Source organism: Pristiophorus japonicus, chromosome 3 (genome assembly GCF_044704955.1).
Source record: "Pristiophorus japonicus isolate sPriJap1 chromosome 3, sPriJap1.hap1, whole genome shotgun sequence".
NCBI lineage: Eukaryota > Metazoa > Chordata > Chondrichthyes > Pristiophoridae > Pristiophorus > Pristiophorus japonicus.
Genome location: NC_091979.1, coordinates 1,444,155 through 1,461,254, shown reverse-complemented (window position 1 = coordinate 1,461,254; position 17,100 = coordinate 1,444,155). Strand labels below are relative to the sequence as shown.

The 17,100-nt window shown below is 55.1% G+C and overlaps 2 protein-coding genes across 4 annotated transcripts in view; one reads left to right on the top strand and one right to left on the bottom strand.

Annotated features, from left to right (window-relative positions):
• The window catches only part of aamp (angio-associated, migratory cell protein), a 51,060-nt gene extending 47,781 nt beyond the window's left edge, over positions 1-3,279 (bottom strand). Inside the window, exons 1-2 of one of the 3 annotated variants that reach the window (XM_070875120.1) lie at positions 3,067-3,279; positions 1,727-1,843 (exon numbers count right to left, since the gene is read on the bottom strand). In XM_070875120.1, the coding sequence (XP_070731221.1) occupies positions 1,727-1,843; positions 3,067-3,163 (214 nt within the window). In that variant the 5' untranslated portion in view covers positions 3,164-3,279. The remainder of the gene's footprint in view (positions 1-1,726; positions 1,844-3,066) is intronic. The other 2 variants (XM_070875122.1, XM_070875121.1) reach the window with 2 other exon arrangements.
• Positions 3,280-3,482: 203 nt separating this feature from the next.
• Positions 3,483-16,401, top strand: LOC139256564 (uncharacterized). Its single transcript, XM_070874238.1, has 3 exons — positions 3,483-3,594; positions 9,867-10,095; positions 15,616-16,401. Exons 1-3 carry the CDS (start codon positions 3,534-3,536, stop codon positions 15,824-15,826), a joined length of 501 nt encoding a protein of 166 aa, XP_070730339.1. The 5' UTR covers positions 3,483-3,533; the 3' UTR covers positions 15,827-16,401.
• The last annotated feature ends 699 nt before the right edge of the window (positions 16,402-17,100 follow it).

The window sequence follows — 17,100 nt, the reverse complement described above, 5'->3', positions numbered from 1 at the left end:
GTATTCTCGTCGCCAGTTATTGTGTTCCTAACACAGATGAGGCTGCACACAGGGAGGTTAAAGTAACAGTGACCTCAGTCTTTAATAAGACACTCCAGAGTGAGGAACAGGCCTTAGGGGCCGGCTTATATACAGTGCTCCCAAGGGATGCTGGGATTCCTTGGGACTTCAGGGGATGCGCTCCCCGGTGGCAGAACATGGGAGTGCATGCTTTACAGATACACAACAGAGATCACTTCTCATTCTTCTAAACTCGAGAGGATATCGGCCTAGTCTGCTCAATCTCTCCTTATTGGACAATCCCCCCATCCCAGGAATCAGTCTGGTGAACCTTTGTTGCACTCCCTCTATGGCAAATATATCCTTCCTTAGGTAAGGACACCCAAACTGTACACAATACTCCAGGTGTGGTCTCACCAAAGAACTATATAATTGCAGTAAGACATCTTTACTCTTATACTCAACTCCTCCGGTAATAAACGCCAACATACCATTTGCTTTAATCACTTGCTGTACCTGCAGGTTAACTTTCAGTGATTGGTGTACAAGGTCACCCAGGTCCCTCTGAACACCCAATCTCACCATTTAAAAAATACTCTGCTTTTCTATTGTTCCTACCAAAGTGGATAACTTCACATTTCTCCACATTAAATTCCATTTGCTATGTTCTTGCCCACTCACTGAGCCTGTCCCTTTGCACTTGCTTTCCGTCAGGAATCATAGAAATTTACAGCACGGGAGGAGGCCATTTGGCCCATCGTGTCCGCGCCGGCCGACCAAGAGCTATCCAGCCTAATCCCACTTCCCAGCTCTGGGTCCGTAGCCCTGCAGGTTACGGCACTTCAGGTGCACATCCAAGTACTGTTTAAATGTGGTGAGGGTTTCTGCCTCTACCACCCTTTCAGGCCGTGAGTTCCAGACCCCCACCTCCCCCCCTCTGGGTGAAGAAATTACCCTTCAAATCCCCTCGAAACCTCCCCCCAATTACTTTAAATCTATGCCCCCTGGTTGTTGATCCCTCTGGTCCTTCCTATCCATTCTAGCCAGGCCCCTCATAATTTTATACACCTCAAATCAGGTCTCCCCTCAGCCTCCTCTGTTCCAAGGAAAATAAACCCAGCCTCTCCAACCTTTCCTCATAGCTTATATTCTCCAGTCCTGGCAACATCCTTGTAAATCTCCTCTGCACCTTTTCCAGTGCAATTACATCTTTCCTGTAATGTGGTGACCAGAACTGCACGCAGTACTCCAGCTGCGGCCTAACCAGTGTTTTATACAGTTCAAGCATAACCTCCCTGCTCTTGTATTCTATGCACCGGCTAATAAAGGCAAGTATTCCGTATGCCTTCTTGAACACCTCAAGTTGTACAGATACCGACCTGCTCTGTGGATCTCACTCAAGTGACTGCGATTAGAGCCCAGACAATGGATATCAGTAGCCTATTCAACTCTGAAAGGCATCACAGTTAAGCCAGATTCTGACCTCTCTGGGCACCCTAGAGGCCATGAGCAGGAACCCTGCTGCATTAACCGAGGGGTGCTGAGGCCAACTCTGCTCAATAAAGCCCATCAATCAAGCTCGGATCACTATCAGAGTGAGATTCACTGACCAACTGTGGCATCAGAGGTCCCCTGTGAAGCAATTCCGCCCTCCCCCATTTTCCTGAGCTCCCCGCTCTCCCCCGAGTGACCAGCCCCAGTGTCTCACATCAAACTTTTCAGTTACTTGTGTGTCTGGAGAAAGTCAGATCGCTATCATCCCGAACCACCTCCATGTTCTCATCGTCCTCCGTCTCCCAGCCTCCATCATCTTCCTCTTCCTCCACCTCATTCGTCAGGTCATCTTGGGGGAGGAGTTAAAAAATCACCAGGTCAGAGGTGCTGCTTCACAACTCCTGGAACAGACACACATCTCGACACATCATCTCCACCCGCCCCCCGGGCAACACGGACTGGCGGGGGAGCGGAGTTTTATCCGCTGTCAAACAGTGGAGGCGGTTAGAAAATGAGCTTCAATATGTGCCACTGGTGATAATACGGAAAATTAACCCAGAACTGCAAACTGCACTTGATGCCATTGGCTCCACGAGCTTTGTTTAATATTTCATTAAGACAAGTGCAGCAACCGTGGCAACACTTGGTACTGCACCGCCAGTTCATTTTGCACCATAAGCTCTCAGTGGCAGCCTCACAGCGAGATACTCGTAAGTTCAATTCCAACGCGCACAAAATCCAGGCCGACACCCCCAGTGCAGGACTGAGGGAGCGCTGCACTGTCGGAGGGGCAGTACTGAGGGAGTGCCGCACTGTCGGAGGGGAGGTACTGAGGGAGTGCCGCACTGTCGGGGGGGGGGAGGTACTGAGGGAGCCCCGCACTGTGGGAGGGGCAGTACTGAGGGAGCGCCGCACTGTCGGAGGGGCAGTACTGAGGGAGTGCCCCACTGTGGGAGGGGCAGTACTGAGGGAGCGCCCCACTGTGGGAGGGGCAGTACTGAGGGAATGCCGCACTGTCGGAGGGACAGTACTGAGGGAGCGCCGCACTGTCGGAGGGGCAGTACTGAGGGAGCGCCGCACTGTCGGAGGGGCAGTACTGAGGGAGCGCCGCACTGTCGGAGGGACAGTACTGAGGGAGTGCCGCACTGTCGGAGGGGCAGTACTGAGGGAGTGACTGTCGGAGGGGCAGTACTGAGGGAGCGCCGCACTGTCGGAGGGGCAGTACTGAGGGAGTGCCGCACTGTCGGAGGGGCAGTACTGAGGGAGCGCCGCACTGTCGGAGGGGCAGTACTGAGGGAGCGCCGCACTGTCGGAGGGACAGTACTGAGGGAGTGCCGCACTGTCGGAGGGACAGTACTGAGGGAGTGACTGTCGGAGGGGCAGTACTGAGGGAGTGCTGCACTGTCGGAGGGGCAGTACTGAGGGAGCGCCGCACTGTCGGAGGGGCAGTACTGAGGGAGCACCGCACTGTCGGAGGGGCAGTACTGAGGGAGTGCCGCACTGTCGGAGGGGCAGTACTGAGGGAGTGCCGCACTGTCGGGGGGACACGGGGGTCGGGCCCAGGCGGTTTACCGGCCGCTGCCGCCCCGTTGCCCGGGAGCTCGATCACTTCCACGATCTCCTCGCCCTCGTGCAGCTCCAGCTGGGCGCTCAGCTCCTGCTCCGCCATCTCCGGCACTAACTACTGCACTAACTAGTTCACTAACTAGTTCACTGACTAACCAGCGGAGGCCCGCCCGCTCGCGCTCAACCGGCCCGCTCCGGCTCCGGCGGACTGCGCGTGCGCCCGGCCGCGGCTGACCGGAAACAGCCCGCCGATTGGCAGCTGCATCGGTCAATCACAGGCCGAGCTGTGTGTGACGTCACTGTCAGCTGTCAATCAGCGTGAGACCGCTTCCGGTGCGCGGGGGCCTCTGGGGGTTGTAGTCTCCGTGAGCTGCGCAGAGCGCCTCCACGCACTCGGTGTCCGGGTCCCGCGGTCAGAGCCGGAGCGGTGAGCTCCCGGGGGGCCGTGCGCCGTTGGCCGGCCGCCCTGTTGCATGCTGGGATCGCGGAGGACTAAGATGGCGGTCGCTGGGAGGACCGGGTCCTGGGCGGCGGGTAAATGCTGTTAGTTTGTTCCTGGCCGGGGGCCGGAGGCCGGAGGGTGAGGGTCATTGTCCGGGGCCGCTCAGGCCGCAGCTCGCCGCCTGGTGGCGATGGTGCGGGAAGCAAGAATTTGTATTTATGTAGCGCCTGGTGCCGCCCAGAGCGCTCACTGAATGTAAACACTGCACCGTGACAATCCTCATCTGTCTTAAATATTGTCCCCGGACCCCGGGTACCCCCCCCCCCCGCTCTTCAACATAGTGTCCTGGGATCATTTATATCCACCTGAGAGAGCCCCTCCCACAGAGCGGCACTCCCTCAGTACTGCCCCTCCGACAGTGCGGCACTCCCTCAGTACTGACCCTCCGACAGTGCGGCGCTCCCTCAGTACTGCCCCTCCCACAGTGCGGGGCTCCCTCAGTACTGCCCCTCCGACAGTGCTCCCTCAGTACTGCCCCTCCGACAGTGCGGCACTCCCTCAGCACTGCCCCTCCGACAGTGCGGCGCTCCCTCAGTACTGCCCCTCCGACAGTGCGGCGCTCCCTCAGCACTGCCCCTCCGACAGTGCGGCACTCCCTCAGTACTGCCCCTCCGACAGTGCGGCACTCCCTCAGCACTGCCCCTCCGACAGTGCGGCACTCCCTCAGCACTGCCCCTCCGACAGTGCGGCACTCCCTCAGTACTGCCCCTCCGACAGTGCGGCACTCCCTCAGCACTGCCCCTCCGACAGTGCGGCACTCCCTCAGCACTGCCCCTCCGATAGTGCGGCGCTCCCTCAGTACTGCCCCTCCGACAGTGCGGCACTCCCTCAGTACTGCCCCTCCGACAGTGCGGCACTCCCTCAGTACTGCCCCTCCGATAGTGCGGCGCTCCCTCAGTACTGCCCCTCCGACAGTGCGGCACTCCCTCAGTACTGCCCCTCCGACAGTGCGGCACTCCCTCAGTACTGCCCCTCCGACAGTGCGGGGCTCCCTCAGTACTGCCCCTCCGACAGTGCGGCACTCCCTCAGTACTGCCCCTCCGACAGTGCGGCACTCCCTCAGTACCGCCCCTCCGACAGTGCGGGGCTCCCTCAGTACCGCCCCTCCGACAGTGCGGCGCTCCCTCAGTACTGCCCCTCCGACAGTGCGGGGCTCCCTCAGTACTGCCCCTCCCACAGTGCGGCACTCCCTCAGTACTGCCCCTCCCACAGTGCGGCACTCCCTCAGTACTGCCCCTCCGACTGTGCGGCACTCCCTCAGTACTGCCCCTCCCACAGTGCGGCACTCCCTCAGTACCGCCCCTCCGACAGTGCGGCACTCCCTCAGTACCGCCCCTCCCACAGTGCGGCACTCCCTCAGTACTGCCCCTCCCACAGTGCGGCACTCCCTCAGTACTGCCCCTCCGACAGTGCGGCGCTCCCTCAGTACTGCCCCTCCGACAGTGCGGCACTCCCTCAGTACTGCCCCTCCCACAGTGCGGCACTCCCTCAGTACTGCCCCTCCGACAGTGCGGCACTCCCTCAGTACTGCCCCTCCCACAGTGCGGCACTCCCTCAGTACTGCCCCTCCGACAGTGCGGCACTCCCTCAGTACTGCCCCTCCCACAGTGCGGCACTCCCTCAGTACTGCCCCTCCCACAGTGCGGCACTCCCTCAGTACTGCCCCTCCGACAGTGCGGGGCTCCCTCAGTACTGCCCCTCCGACAGTGCGGCACTCCCTCAGTACTGCCCCTCCGACAGTACGGCCCCTCCGACAGTGCGGCGCTCCCTCAGTACTGCCCCTCCGACAGTGCGGCCCTCCCTCAGTACTGCCCCTCCGACAGTGCGGGGCTCCCTCAGTACTGCCCCTCCCACAGTGCGGCACTCCCTCAGTACCGCCCCTCCGACAGTGCAGCGCTCCCTCAGTACCGCCCCTCCGACAGTGCAGCGCTCCCTCAGTACCGCCCCTCCGACAGTGCGGCACTCCCTCAGTACTGCCCCTCCGACAGTGCGGGGCTCCCTCAGTACTGCCCCTCCCACAGTGCGGCGCTCCCTCAGTACTGCCCCTCCGACAGTGCGGCGCTCCCTCAGTACTGCCCCTCCGACAGTGCGGCACTCCCTCAGTACTGCCCCTCCGACAGTGCGGCACTCCCTCAGTACTGCCCCTCCGACAGTGCGGCACTCCCTCAGTACTGCCCCTCCGACAGTGCAGCACTCCCTCAGTACTGCCCCTCCGACAGTGCGGCGCTCCCTCAGTACTGCCCCTCCGACAGTGCGGCACTCCCTCAGTACTGCCCCTCCCACAGTGCGGCGCTCCCTCAGTACTGCCCCTCCGACAGTGCGGCACTCCCTCAGTACTGCCCCTCCGACAGTGCAGCGCTCCCTCAGTACTGCCCCTCCGACAGTGCAGCGCTCCCTCAGTACTGCACTAGAGTGTCTGCCTAGATTATGGGCTCAAGTCTCTGGCGTGGGATTGGAATCCACAACCTGAGGCACAGTAGGATGGAAGGTCAGCCTGCCTCATAAGAACATAAGAACATAAGAATTAGGAACAGGAGTAGGCCATCGAGCCCATCGAGTCTGCTCCGCCATTCAATAAGATCATGGCTGATCTGGCCGTGGACTCAGCTCCACTTACCCGCCCTCTCCCCGTAACCCTTAATTCCCTTGTTGGTTAAAAATCTATCTATCTGCGACTTGAATACATTCAATGAGCTAGCCTCAACTGCTTCCTTGGGCAGAGAATTCCAGATTCACAACCCTCTGGGAGAAGAAATTCCTTCTCAACTCGGTTTTAAATTGGCTCCCCCGTATTTTGAGGCTGTGCCCCCTAGTTCTAGTCTCCCCGACCAGTGGAAACAACCTCTCTGCCTCTATCTTGTCTATCCCTTTCATTATTTTAAATATTTCTAAATATCACCCCTCATCCTTCTGAACTCCAACGAGTAAAGACCCAGTCTACTCAATCTATCATCATAAGGTAACCCCCTCATCTCCGGAATCAGCCTAGTGAATCGTCTCTGTACCCCCTCCAAAGCCAGTATATCCTTCCTTAAGTAAGGTGACCAAAACTGCACGCAGTACTCCAGTGCGGCCTCACCAATACCCTATACAGTTGCAGCAGGACCTCCCTGCTTTTGTACTCCATCCTTCTCGCAATGAAGGCCAACATGCCATTCGCCTTCATGATTACCTGCTGCACCTGCAAACTAACTTTTTTTGGGATTCATGCACAAGGAAGAGGTGGGCACTGGAGGGACTGGAGTGCATCATCACGCCCGGCAACCAAATTTTAATTTGATTTTACGTTTTAAAGTTTAATTTGTTTTAATTGCCGGTGCTTTTAGTGTCCCCCTCCCCTTTTATAGGGGGCACTGGAGGGAAAAATGTGATTTTACTGCCCAAAAAAAAAAGAAAAACACAAAAAAAAACCAAAAAAAGAAAAAAAAAAGGGGCCTTGTAAATGTCTGGTGTGTCATCCAGGTCGGGTGGCACCGATTAATGTTTTATGTTTTCCAGATAAACTCCAAAAAGAGTTTCATGCACAAGGAGATGGAGCACGCGGTGTCCACCGGTACGCTCGCGGCCTTCCGCGAGAGGTGGGCACCGGAGGGACTGGAGTGCATCATCACCCCCGGCAACCAAATTTTAATTTGATTTTACGTTTTAAAGTTTAATTTGTTTTAATTGCCGGTGCTTTTAGTGTCCCCCTCCCCTTTTATAGGGGGCACTTGGAGGGAAAAAAAAAAGCCTTGTAAATGGTTGGTGTTTCCCCCAGATCGGGGGGGCACGGTTTAATGTTTTTTGTTTACTCCCAAAAAGAGTTTCATGCACAAGGACCCCCAGGTCCCTCTGCACCGCAGCATGTTGTAATTTCTCCCTATTCAAATAATATTCCCTTTTACTGTTTTTTTTCGCAAGGTGGATGACCTCACATTTTCCGACATTGTATTCCATCTGCCAAACCTTAGCCCATTCGCTTAACCTATCTAAATCTATTTGCAGCCTCTCTGTGTCCTCTACACAACCCGCTTTCCCATTAATCTTTGTGTCATCTGCAAATTTTGTTACACTACACTCTGTCCCCTCTTCCAAGTCATCTATGTATATTGTAAACAGTTGTGGTCCCAGCACCGATCCCTGTGGCACACCACTAACCACCGATTTCCAACCTGAAAAGGACCCATTTATCCCGAATCTCTGTTTTCTGTTAGCCAGCCAATTCTCTATCCATGCTAATACATTTCCTCTGACTCCGCGTACCTTTATCTTCTGCAGTAACCTTTTGTGTGGCACCTTATCGAATGCCTTTTGGAAATCTAAATACACCACATCCATCGGTACACCTCTATCCACCATGCTCGTTATATCCTCAAAGAATTCCAGTCAATTAGTTAAACGTGATTTCCCCTTCATGAATCCATGTTGCGTCTGCTTGACTGCACTATTCCTATCTAGATGTCCCGCTATTTCTTCCTTACTGATAGCTTCAAGCATTTTCCCCACTACAGATGTTAAACTAATCGGCCTATAGTTACCTGCCTTTTGTCTGCCCCCTTTTTTAAACGGAGGCGTTACATTAGCTGCTTTCCAATCCGATGGTACCTCCCCAGAGTCCAGAGAATTTTGATAGATTATAACGAATGCATCTGCTAAAACTTCCGCCATCTCTTTTAATACCCTGGGATGCATTTCATCAGGACCAGGGGACTTGTCTACCTTGAGTCCCATTAGCCTGTCCAGCACTACCCCCCTAGTGATAGTGATTGTCTCAAGGTCCTCCTTTCCCACATTTCCGTAACCAGCAATTTTTGGCATGGTTTTTGTGTCTTCCATTGTGACTCCATCCCTGACTGTGGGCAGCTCACCTGCAGGGAGGGCGAGCACCTGCTCCTGGCTCTCGAAGCAGATGCCCAGAATCATTTGTGACCAGTAAACAGGTCTGTATTACAATTCAGGCTTCAAACTGCTTTCTACAATTGGCAGGAATTAAATATTTAAGGTTTTCAATTATCAGGACACTGGCTGTAATGGCACTGTTGTGGTTTTAAGGAAAGAACTTGCATTTATACAAGACGTCTGACTTCCCTGAGATAGACATAAACTATCCAACTGCACTAATTCAAACAAGAGCGGTGGACTTATCCCCGATGTCCTGGTTAATATTTATCCCTCAGTCAACATCACTAAACAGGTTATCTGGTCACTATCACAGTGCTGTGTGTGGGAGCTTGCTGTGTGCAAATTACTCTCACATTTCCTGCATTACAACAGTTACACTTTACAGCCAATGAAGTACATTTTCTTGTTAAGCGCTTTGGGACGTCCAGAGGTTGTGAAAGGCGCTATAGAAATGCAAGTCATTCTTTGTTATTAAGGGACATGGGGATTGGACAGGAAAGTGGTGTTGATCTCATTGAATGGCGGAGCAGACTTGAGGGGCCGAACGGCCTACTCCTGCTCCTAATTCTTGTGTTCTTATCTTTGTTGATGGTGAGAGTGGGTGAGTGTTTACAGTGTGGTCATTGGCTGAGGACAGGGCCTGCTCAGGTGTGATGACCTCCCCTCACACAGTCAAATAGCCAGCTGACCCTCACTGTACAGGATCGTACCCGAGAGCTGATTGCCCGGGTGAGGTGCTGGGGAGCTGATCCTGTGGGTCTGTAACCCAGCGTGGAGTGGGTAGGAGACAAGGAGTGGGGGAAGGAGGCAGGCAGAGTCATGGAGACAGCGATGAGTTGAGTCAATACCTCAGGCTGAGGGGCTACAGGAGGGAGGCACTCCCCGTCCACCTCTGGTTGATTATCTTCCTGGAGTAACCCTGTTCAGAGAAGGTTCACCAGGCTGGTTCCTGAGATGAAGGGGTGTCTTATGAGGAAAGGTTAGGCCTCTACTCGTTGGAGTTTGGAAGATTTAGAGGTGATCTTATTGAAACATATAAGATTCTGAGAGGGCTGGACAAGGTGGATGCAGAGAGGATGTTTACCCTCGTGGGGGAATCTAGAACTAGGGGGCATAGTCTCAGAATAAGAGATCACCCATTTAACACGGAAACGAGGAGGAATTTCTCAGAGGGTTGTAAATCTTTGGAATTCTCTGCCCCAGAGAGCTGTGGAGGCTGGGTCATTGAATATATTTAAGGCGGAGAGAGACAGATTTTTGAGCGATAAGGGAGTGAAGAGTTATGGGGAGCGGGCTGGGAAGTGGAGCTGAGCCCATGATCAGATCAGCCATGATCTTATTGAATGGCGGAGCAGGCTCGAGGGGCCGAATGGCCGACTCCTGCTCCTATTTCTTACGTTGCTATGTTTTGTTTTCCCCACAGGCAGGTGGAGCTGCTGCCTTACCCAGCTCTCTGCCCCTGCCACCTGCACAGTCCTGCCAATCCGCAGTCACCTGGCATCAGCCATGCCACCACACAGCGTCAGATCCATCCACGGCAGCAGACCCACGCTACAATCAGAGGAGGACCAGGGCCCACCAATCGCAGGCCGCCCAGAATACATCCCACAGCGGAGGGCCAAGAATCCCATGGGAAAAATCGGCCTGGCCTGGTAAGAGGGGGAAAGGTGCGAGTCCCAGCAGAGGAGGGATACGATTCGGTGCGTCACTGGCCGGAACCCCCTCCCACATTCTACTCGAAATAAACTCGAGTCCATCCCAAACTCTGCTGCCCCGTGTCCTAACTCACACCGAGTCCCGCTCACCCATCACCCCCTGTACCCCGTGTCCTAACTCGCACCCAGTCCCGCTCACCCATCACCCCCTGTGCTCACTGCCCTGTGTCCTAACTCACACCCAGTCCCGCTCACCCATCACCCCCTGTGCTCACTGCCCCGTGTCCTAACTCGCACCCAGTCCCGCTCACCCATCACCCCCTGTGCTCACTGCCCCGTGTCCTAACTCACATCGAGTCCCACTCACCCATCACCCCCTGTACCCTGTGTCCTAACTCGCACTGAGTCCCGCTCTCCCATCACCCCCTGAGCTCACTGCCCCGTGTCCTAACTCGCACCGAGTCCCACTCACCCATCACTCCCTGTGCTCACTGCCCCGTGTCCTAACTCGCACCCAGTCCCGCTCACCCATCACCCCCTGTGCTCACTGCCCCGTGTCCTAACTCGCACCCAGTCCCGCTCACCCATCACCCCCTGTGCTCACTGCCCCATGTCCTAACTCGCACCGAGTCCCGCTCACCCATCACCCCCTGTGCTCACTGCCCCGTGTCCTAACTCGCACCAAGTCCCACTCACTCATCACCCCCTGTGCTCACTGCCCCGTGTCCTAACTCGCACCGAGTCCCGCTCACCCATCACCCCCTGTGCACACTGCCCTGTGTCCTAACTCGCAACGAGTCCCGCTCACCCATCACCCCCTGTGCTCACTGCCCCGTGTCCTAACTCGCACCGAGTCCCGCTCATCCATCACTCCCCTGTGCTCGCTGACCCGTGTCCTAACTCGCACCGAGTCCCGCTCCCCCATCACATAGAAACATAGAAAATAGGTGCAGGAGTAGGCCATTCGACCCTTCGAGCCTGCACCACCATTCAATAAGATCATGGCTGATCATTCTCTCAGTACCCCTTTCCTGCTTTCTCTCCATACCCCTTGATCCCTTTGGCTGTAAGGGCCATATCTAACTCCCTCTTGAATATATCAAATGAACTGGCCTCAACAACTCTCCACGACATGGAATTCCACAGGTTAACAACTCTCTGAGTGAAGAAGTTTCTCCTCATCTCAGTCCTAAATGGCTTACCCCTTATCCTTAGACTATGTCTCCTGGTTCTGGACTTCCCCATCATCGGGAACATTCTTCCCGCATCTAACTTGTCCAGTCCCATCAGAATCTTGTATGTTTCTATGAGATCCCCTCTCATCCTTCTAAACTCCAGTGTATAAAGGCCCAGTTGATCCAGTCTCTCCTCATATGTCAGTCTAGCCATCCCGGGAATCAGTCTGGTGAACCTTCGCTGCACTCCCTCAATAGTAAGAATGTCCTTCCTCAGATTAGGAGACCAAAACTGTACATAATATTCCAGGTGAGACCTCACCAAAGCCCTGTACAACTGCAGTAAGACCTCCCTGCTCCTATACTCAAATCCCCTAGCTATGAAGGCCAACATACTATTTGCCTTCTTCACCGCCTGCTGTACCTGCATGCCAACTTTCAATGACTGATGAACCATGACACCCAGGTCTCGTTGCACCTCCCCTTTTCCTAATCTGCCGCCATTCATATAATATTCTTCCTTCGTGTTTTTGCCCCCAAAGTGGATAACCTCACATTATACTGCATCTGCCATGCATTTGCCCACTCACCTAACCTGTCCAAGTCACCCTGCAGCCTCTTAGCGTCCCCCTCACAGCTCACATCACCACTCAGTTTAGTGTCATCTGCAAACTTGGAGATATTACACTCAATTCCTTCATCTAAATCATTGATGTATATTGTAAAGAGCTGGGGTCCCAGCACTGAGCCCTGCGGCACTCCACTAGTCACTGCCTGCCATTCTGAAAAGGATCCGTTTATCCCGACTCTCTGCTTCCTGTCTGTCAACCAGTTCTCTATCCATGTCAGTACATTACCCCCAATACCATGAGCTTTAATTTTGCACCAATCTCTTGTGTGGGACCTTGTCAAAAGCCTTTTGAAAGTCCAAATACACCACATCCACTGGTTCTCCCTTGTCCACTCTACTAGTTACATCTTCAAAAAATTCCAGAAGATTTGTCCAGCATGATTTCCCTTTCATAAATCCATCTTACTTGGACCGATTCTGTCACTGCTTTCCAAATGCGCTGCTATTATATCTTTAATAATTGATTCCAACATTTTCCCCACGACTGATGTCAGGCTAACCGATCTATAATTACCCGTTTTCTCTCTCCCTCCTTTTTAAAAAGTGGTGTTACATTAGCTACCCTCCAGTCCATAGGATCTGATCCAGAGTCGATCGACTGTTGGAAAATGATCACCAATACATCCACTATTTCTATGGTCACTTCCTTAAATACACTGGGATGCAGACTATGAGACCCCGGGGTTTTATCGGCCTTCAATCCCATCACTTTCCCTAACACAATTTCCCTCCTTCTCACTAGACCCTCGGTCCCCTAGTATTTCCGGAAGGTTATTTGTGTCTTCCTTCGTGAAAACAGAACCAAAGTATTTGTTTCGCTGTGCTCCCTGTGCTCACTGACCCGTGTCATAACTTGCACCCAGTTCTGCTCACCCATCACCCTCTGAGCTCGCTGCCCCATGTCCTAACTCGCACCAATCCCGCTCACCCATCGTCCCCTGAGCTCGCTGACCCATGTCCTAACTCGCACCAATCCCGCTCACCCATCACCCTCTGAGCTCGCTGCCCCATGTCCTAACTCGCACCAATCCCGCTCACCCATCGTCCCCTGAGCTCGCTGACCCATGTCCTAACTCGCACCAATCCCGCTCACCCATCACCCTCTGAGCTCGCTGCCCCATGTCCTAACTCGCACCAATCCCGCTCACCCATCACCCTCTGAGCTCGCTGCCCCATGTCCTAACTCGCACCAATCCCGCTCACCCATCGTCCCCTGAGCTCGCTGCCCCATGTCCTAACTCGCACCAATCCCACTCACCCATCGTCCCCTGAGCTCGCTGCCCCATGTCCTAACTCGCACCAATCCCGCTCACCCATCGTCCCCTGAGCTCGCTGCCCCATGTCCTAACTCGCACCAATCCCGCTCACCCATCGTCCCCTGAGCTCGCTGACCTACAATGGCTCCCGATGAAGCAACGCCTCGATTTCAAAAGTCTCATCCTTGTTTTCAAATCCCTCCATGGCCCTCGCCCCTCCCTATCTCTGTAATCTCCTCCAGCCCCACAACCCCCTGAGATGTCTGCGCTCCTCTAATTCTGCCCTCCTGACCATCCCTGATTATAATCTCCCAACCATTGCCGGCCGTGCCTTCTGTTGCCTGGGCCCCAAGCTCGAGAATTCCCTGTTAAACCTCTCCGCCTCTCTACCTCCTTAAAGGTGCTCCTTAAAACATACCACTTTGACCTGCCCTAATTTGTCCTTAATCGGCTCGGTGTCAAATTGTTTCTCTCACAACACTCCATGGGACGTTTCACGATGTTAAAGGCACGATATAAATACACGTTGTTGTTGTGTTCACGTTCCTTTGTGATCTGAACAGTTGGTCACTCAGTGAGGGGGCCGCACTATCGAGGGGTCAGTCACACAGTGAGGGGGCCGCACTATCGAGGGTCAGTCACACAGTGAGGGGGCCGCACTATCGAGGGTCAGTCAGTCACACAGTGAGGGGCCGCACTATCGAGGGGTCAGTCAAACAGTGAGGGGGCCGCACGATCGAGGGTCAGTCACACAGTGAGGGGCCGCACTATCGAGGGTCAGTCACACAGTGAGGGGGCCGCACTATCGAGGGTCAGTCACACAGTGAGGGGCCTCACTATCGAGGGTCAGTCAGTCACACAGTGAGGGGCCGCACTATGGAGGGTCAGTCACACAGTGAGGGGCCGCACTATCGAGGGTCAGTCACACAGTGAGGGGGCCGCACTATCGAGGGTCAGTCACACAGTGAGGGGGCCGCACTATCGAGGGTCAGTCACTCAGTGAGGGGCCGCACTATCGAGGGTCAGTCACACAGTGAGGGGGCCGCACTATCGAGGGTCAGTCACTCAGTGAGGGGCCGCACTATCGAGGGTCAGTCACACAATGAGGGGCCCGCACTATCGAGGGTCAGTCACACAGTGAGGGGCCGCACTATCGAGGGTCAGTCACTCAGTGAGGGGCCGCACTATCGAGGGTCAGTCACACAGTGAGGGGCCGCACTATCGAGGGTCAGTCACACAGTGAGGGGGCCGCACTATCGAGGGTCAGTCAGTCACACAGTGAGGGGCCGCACTATCGAGGGTCAGTCACACAGTGAGGGGCTGCACTATTGAGGGTCAGTCACACAGTGAGGGGCCGCACTATCGAGGGTCAGTCAGTCACACAGTGAGGGGCCGCACTATCGAGGGTCAGTCACACAGTTAGGGGCCGCACTATCGAGGGTCAGTCACACAGTGAGGGGCCGCACTATCGAGGGTCAGTCAGTCACACAGTGAGGGGCCGCACTATCGAGGGTCAGTCAGTCACACAGTGAGGGGCCGCACTATCGAGGGTCAGTCACACAGTGAGGGGCCGCACTATCGAGGGTCAGTCACACAGTGAGGGGCCGCACTATCGAGGGTCAGTCACACAGTGAGGGGCCGCACTATCGAGGGTCAGTCACACAATGAGGGGCCGCACTATCGAGGGTCAGTCACACAATGAGGGGCCGCACTATCGAGGGTCAGTCACACAGTGAGGGGCCGCACTATCGAGGGTCAGTCACACTGTGAGGGGCCACACTATCGAGGGTCAGTCACACAGTGAGGGGCCGCACTATCGAGGGTCAGTCACACAGTGAGGGGGCCGCACTATCGAGGGTCAGTCACACTGTGAGGGGCCGCACTATCGAGGGTCAGTCAGTCACACAGTGAGGGGCCACACTATCGATGGTCAGTCACACAGTGAGGGGCCGCACTATCGAGGGTCAGTCACACAGTGAGGGGCCGCACTATCGAGGGTCAGTCAGTCACACAGTGAGGGGCCGCAGTATCGAGGGTCAGTCACACAGTGAGGGGCCGCACTATCGAGGGTCAGTCAGTCACACAGTGAGAGGCCGCACTATCGAGGGTCAGTCACACAGTGAGGGGCCGTACTATCGAGGGTCAGTCACACAGTGAGGGGCCGCACTATTGAGGGTCAGTCACACAGTGAGGGGCCGCACTATCGAGGGTCAGTCACACAGTGAGAGGCCGCACTATCGAGGGTCAGTCACACAGTGAGGGGCCGTACTATCGAGGGTCAGTCACACAGTGAGGGGCCGCACTATCGAGGGTCAGTCACACAGTGAGGGGCCGCAGTATTGACCGATTTTATGCCGTTTTATTCTGCTGGTGTTTTATTTCCCGTCATCCTGCAGTGGTGTGTGTTGTCGAATGTGCGGCTAATCCACTCTGTTTCCGGGGCATTTTGCTGCAGGTTAATCGGTCTCCCGTCTGGAATCATCACGTTCCTCGTCGCCAAGCGAGAGGTGGACAGGAACCGACTGAAACAGCTGAAGGTCCGGCGGAGGATGAAGGACGCCAACGAGGGAGAGTACCAGAGCGAGCGGTACCGTCGGGAGCAGCGTGATGGGCAGACCATAACCCCCCGCGCCGTTACCCCGAGCAACGTGATGGGCAGACCATAACCCCCCGCGGCGTTACCCCGAGCAACGTGATGGGCAGACCATAACCCCCCGCGCCGTTACCCCGAGCAACGTGATGGGCAGACCATAACCCCCCGCGCCGTTACCCCGAGCAACGTGATGGGCAGACCATAACCCCCCGCGCCGTTACCCCGAGCAACGTGATGGGCAGACGCACCTGACGCCCCGCTCCTCGCCTTTCCCGTCAGTTGCTTCTCCCCCCGCACTAATTCTCCGCCTCTGTCTCTCCTCCCTCCCTCCTTCCCCCAACCTCCCCCCAAACCTCCCTCCCTCCAACCTCCCCCCCCCCCCCAGTCCGATCTCCCACCGGACACCTGAGCCGCTGTTTTTTGGTTAATCGATGAAACGACAGCGTGCTGCTTGTGTTTCTGGGTGTGTTCCACGTCCCGGGAGGTTGGGAAGGAGGAGAAAGGGTGAGACCTTGTGCCTCTCGGTGTGGTCTGTCCGTTGGGGACTGACAATTCTACGTTGCTTGTCGTGTCATCGATGTTGATATTCTGTCTCACTCCACTTTGTTCCACTAAAGTATAACTATAATAAAAGCATTGTATACCACACGATTCTTACCCACATTTCCATTACTCATGTCACATGACAGCTTTATGTCAACATTTATACTGCGGCTTCAACAACGCTCGAGAAGTTTGACAGCAGCCAGGACAAAGCAGTGGCTTGATGGGCATCCCATCCACCACCTTCAACATCCACTCCCTCCACCACCGGCGCACTGTGGCTGCCGTGTGCACCATCGACAAGGCCACAGATCCCTGAAGGTAGCAGGACAGGTAAATGAGGTGTTTAAGAATTATAGAACCATAGAAATTTACAGCACGGGAGGAGGCCATTCGGCCCATCGTGTCCGAGCCAGCCGACCAAGAGCTACCCAGCCTAATCCCACTTTCCAGCTCTCAGTCCGGAGCCCTGCAGGTTACGGCACTTCAGGTGCACATCCAAGTACTTTTAAAACGTGGTGAGGGTTTCTGCATCTACCACCCTGTCGGTGAGTTCCAGAGGATAGCTCTTTTTTGCTGGCACAGACACGATGGGCAGAATGGCCTCCTTCACTGCCATAAATTTCTATGATTCTATATAGAATGCACTGCAGTAACAACAAGGTTTCTTCAAAAGCACCTCCCAACTGGTAAAGACCATTGCATCTTTGAAAGAAAAAATGGATAAACATTTTAAGAGGAAGATACAGGGCTATGGGGAGAGAGCGGGTCAGTGGGATTAGTTTGGGATTGGTACAGGGCTAT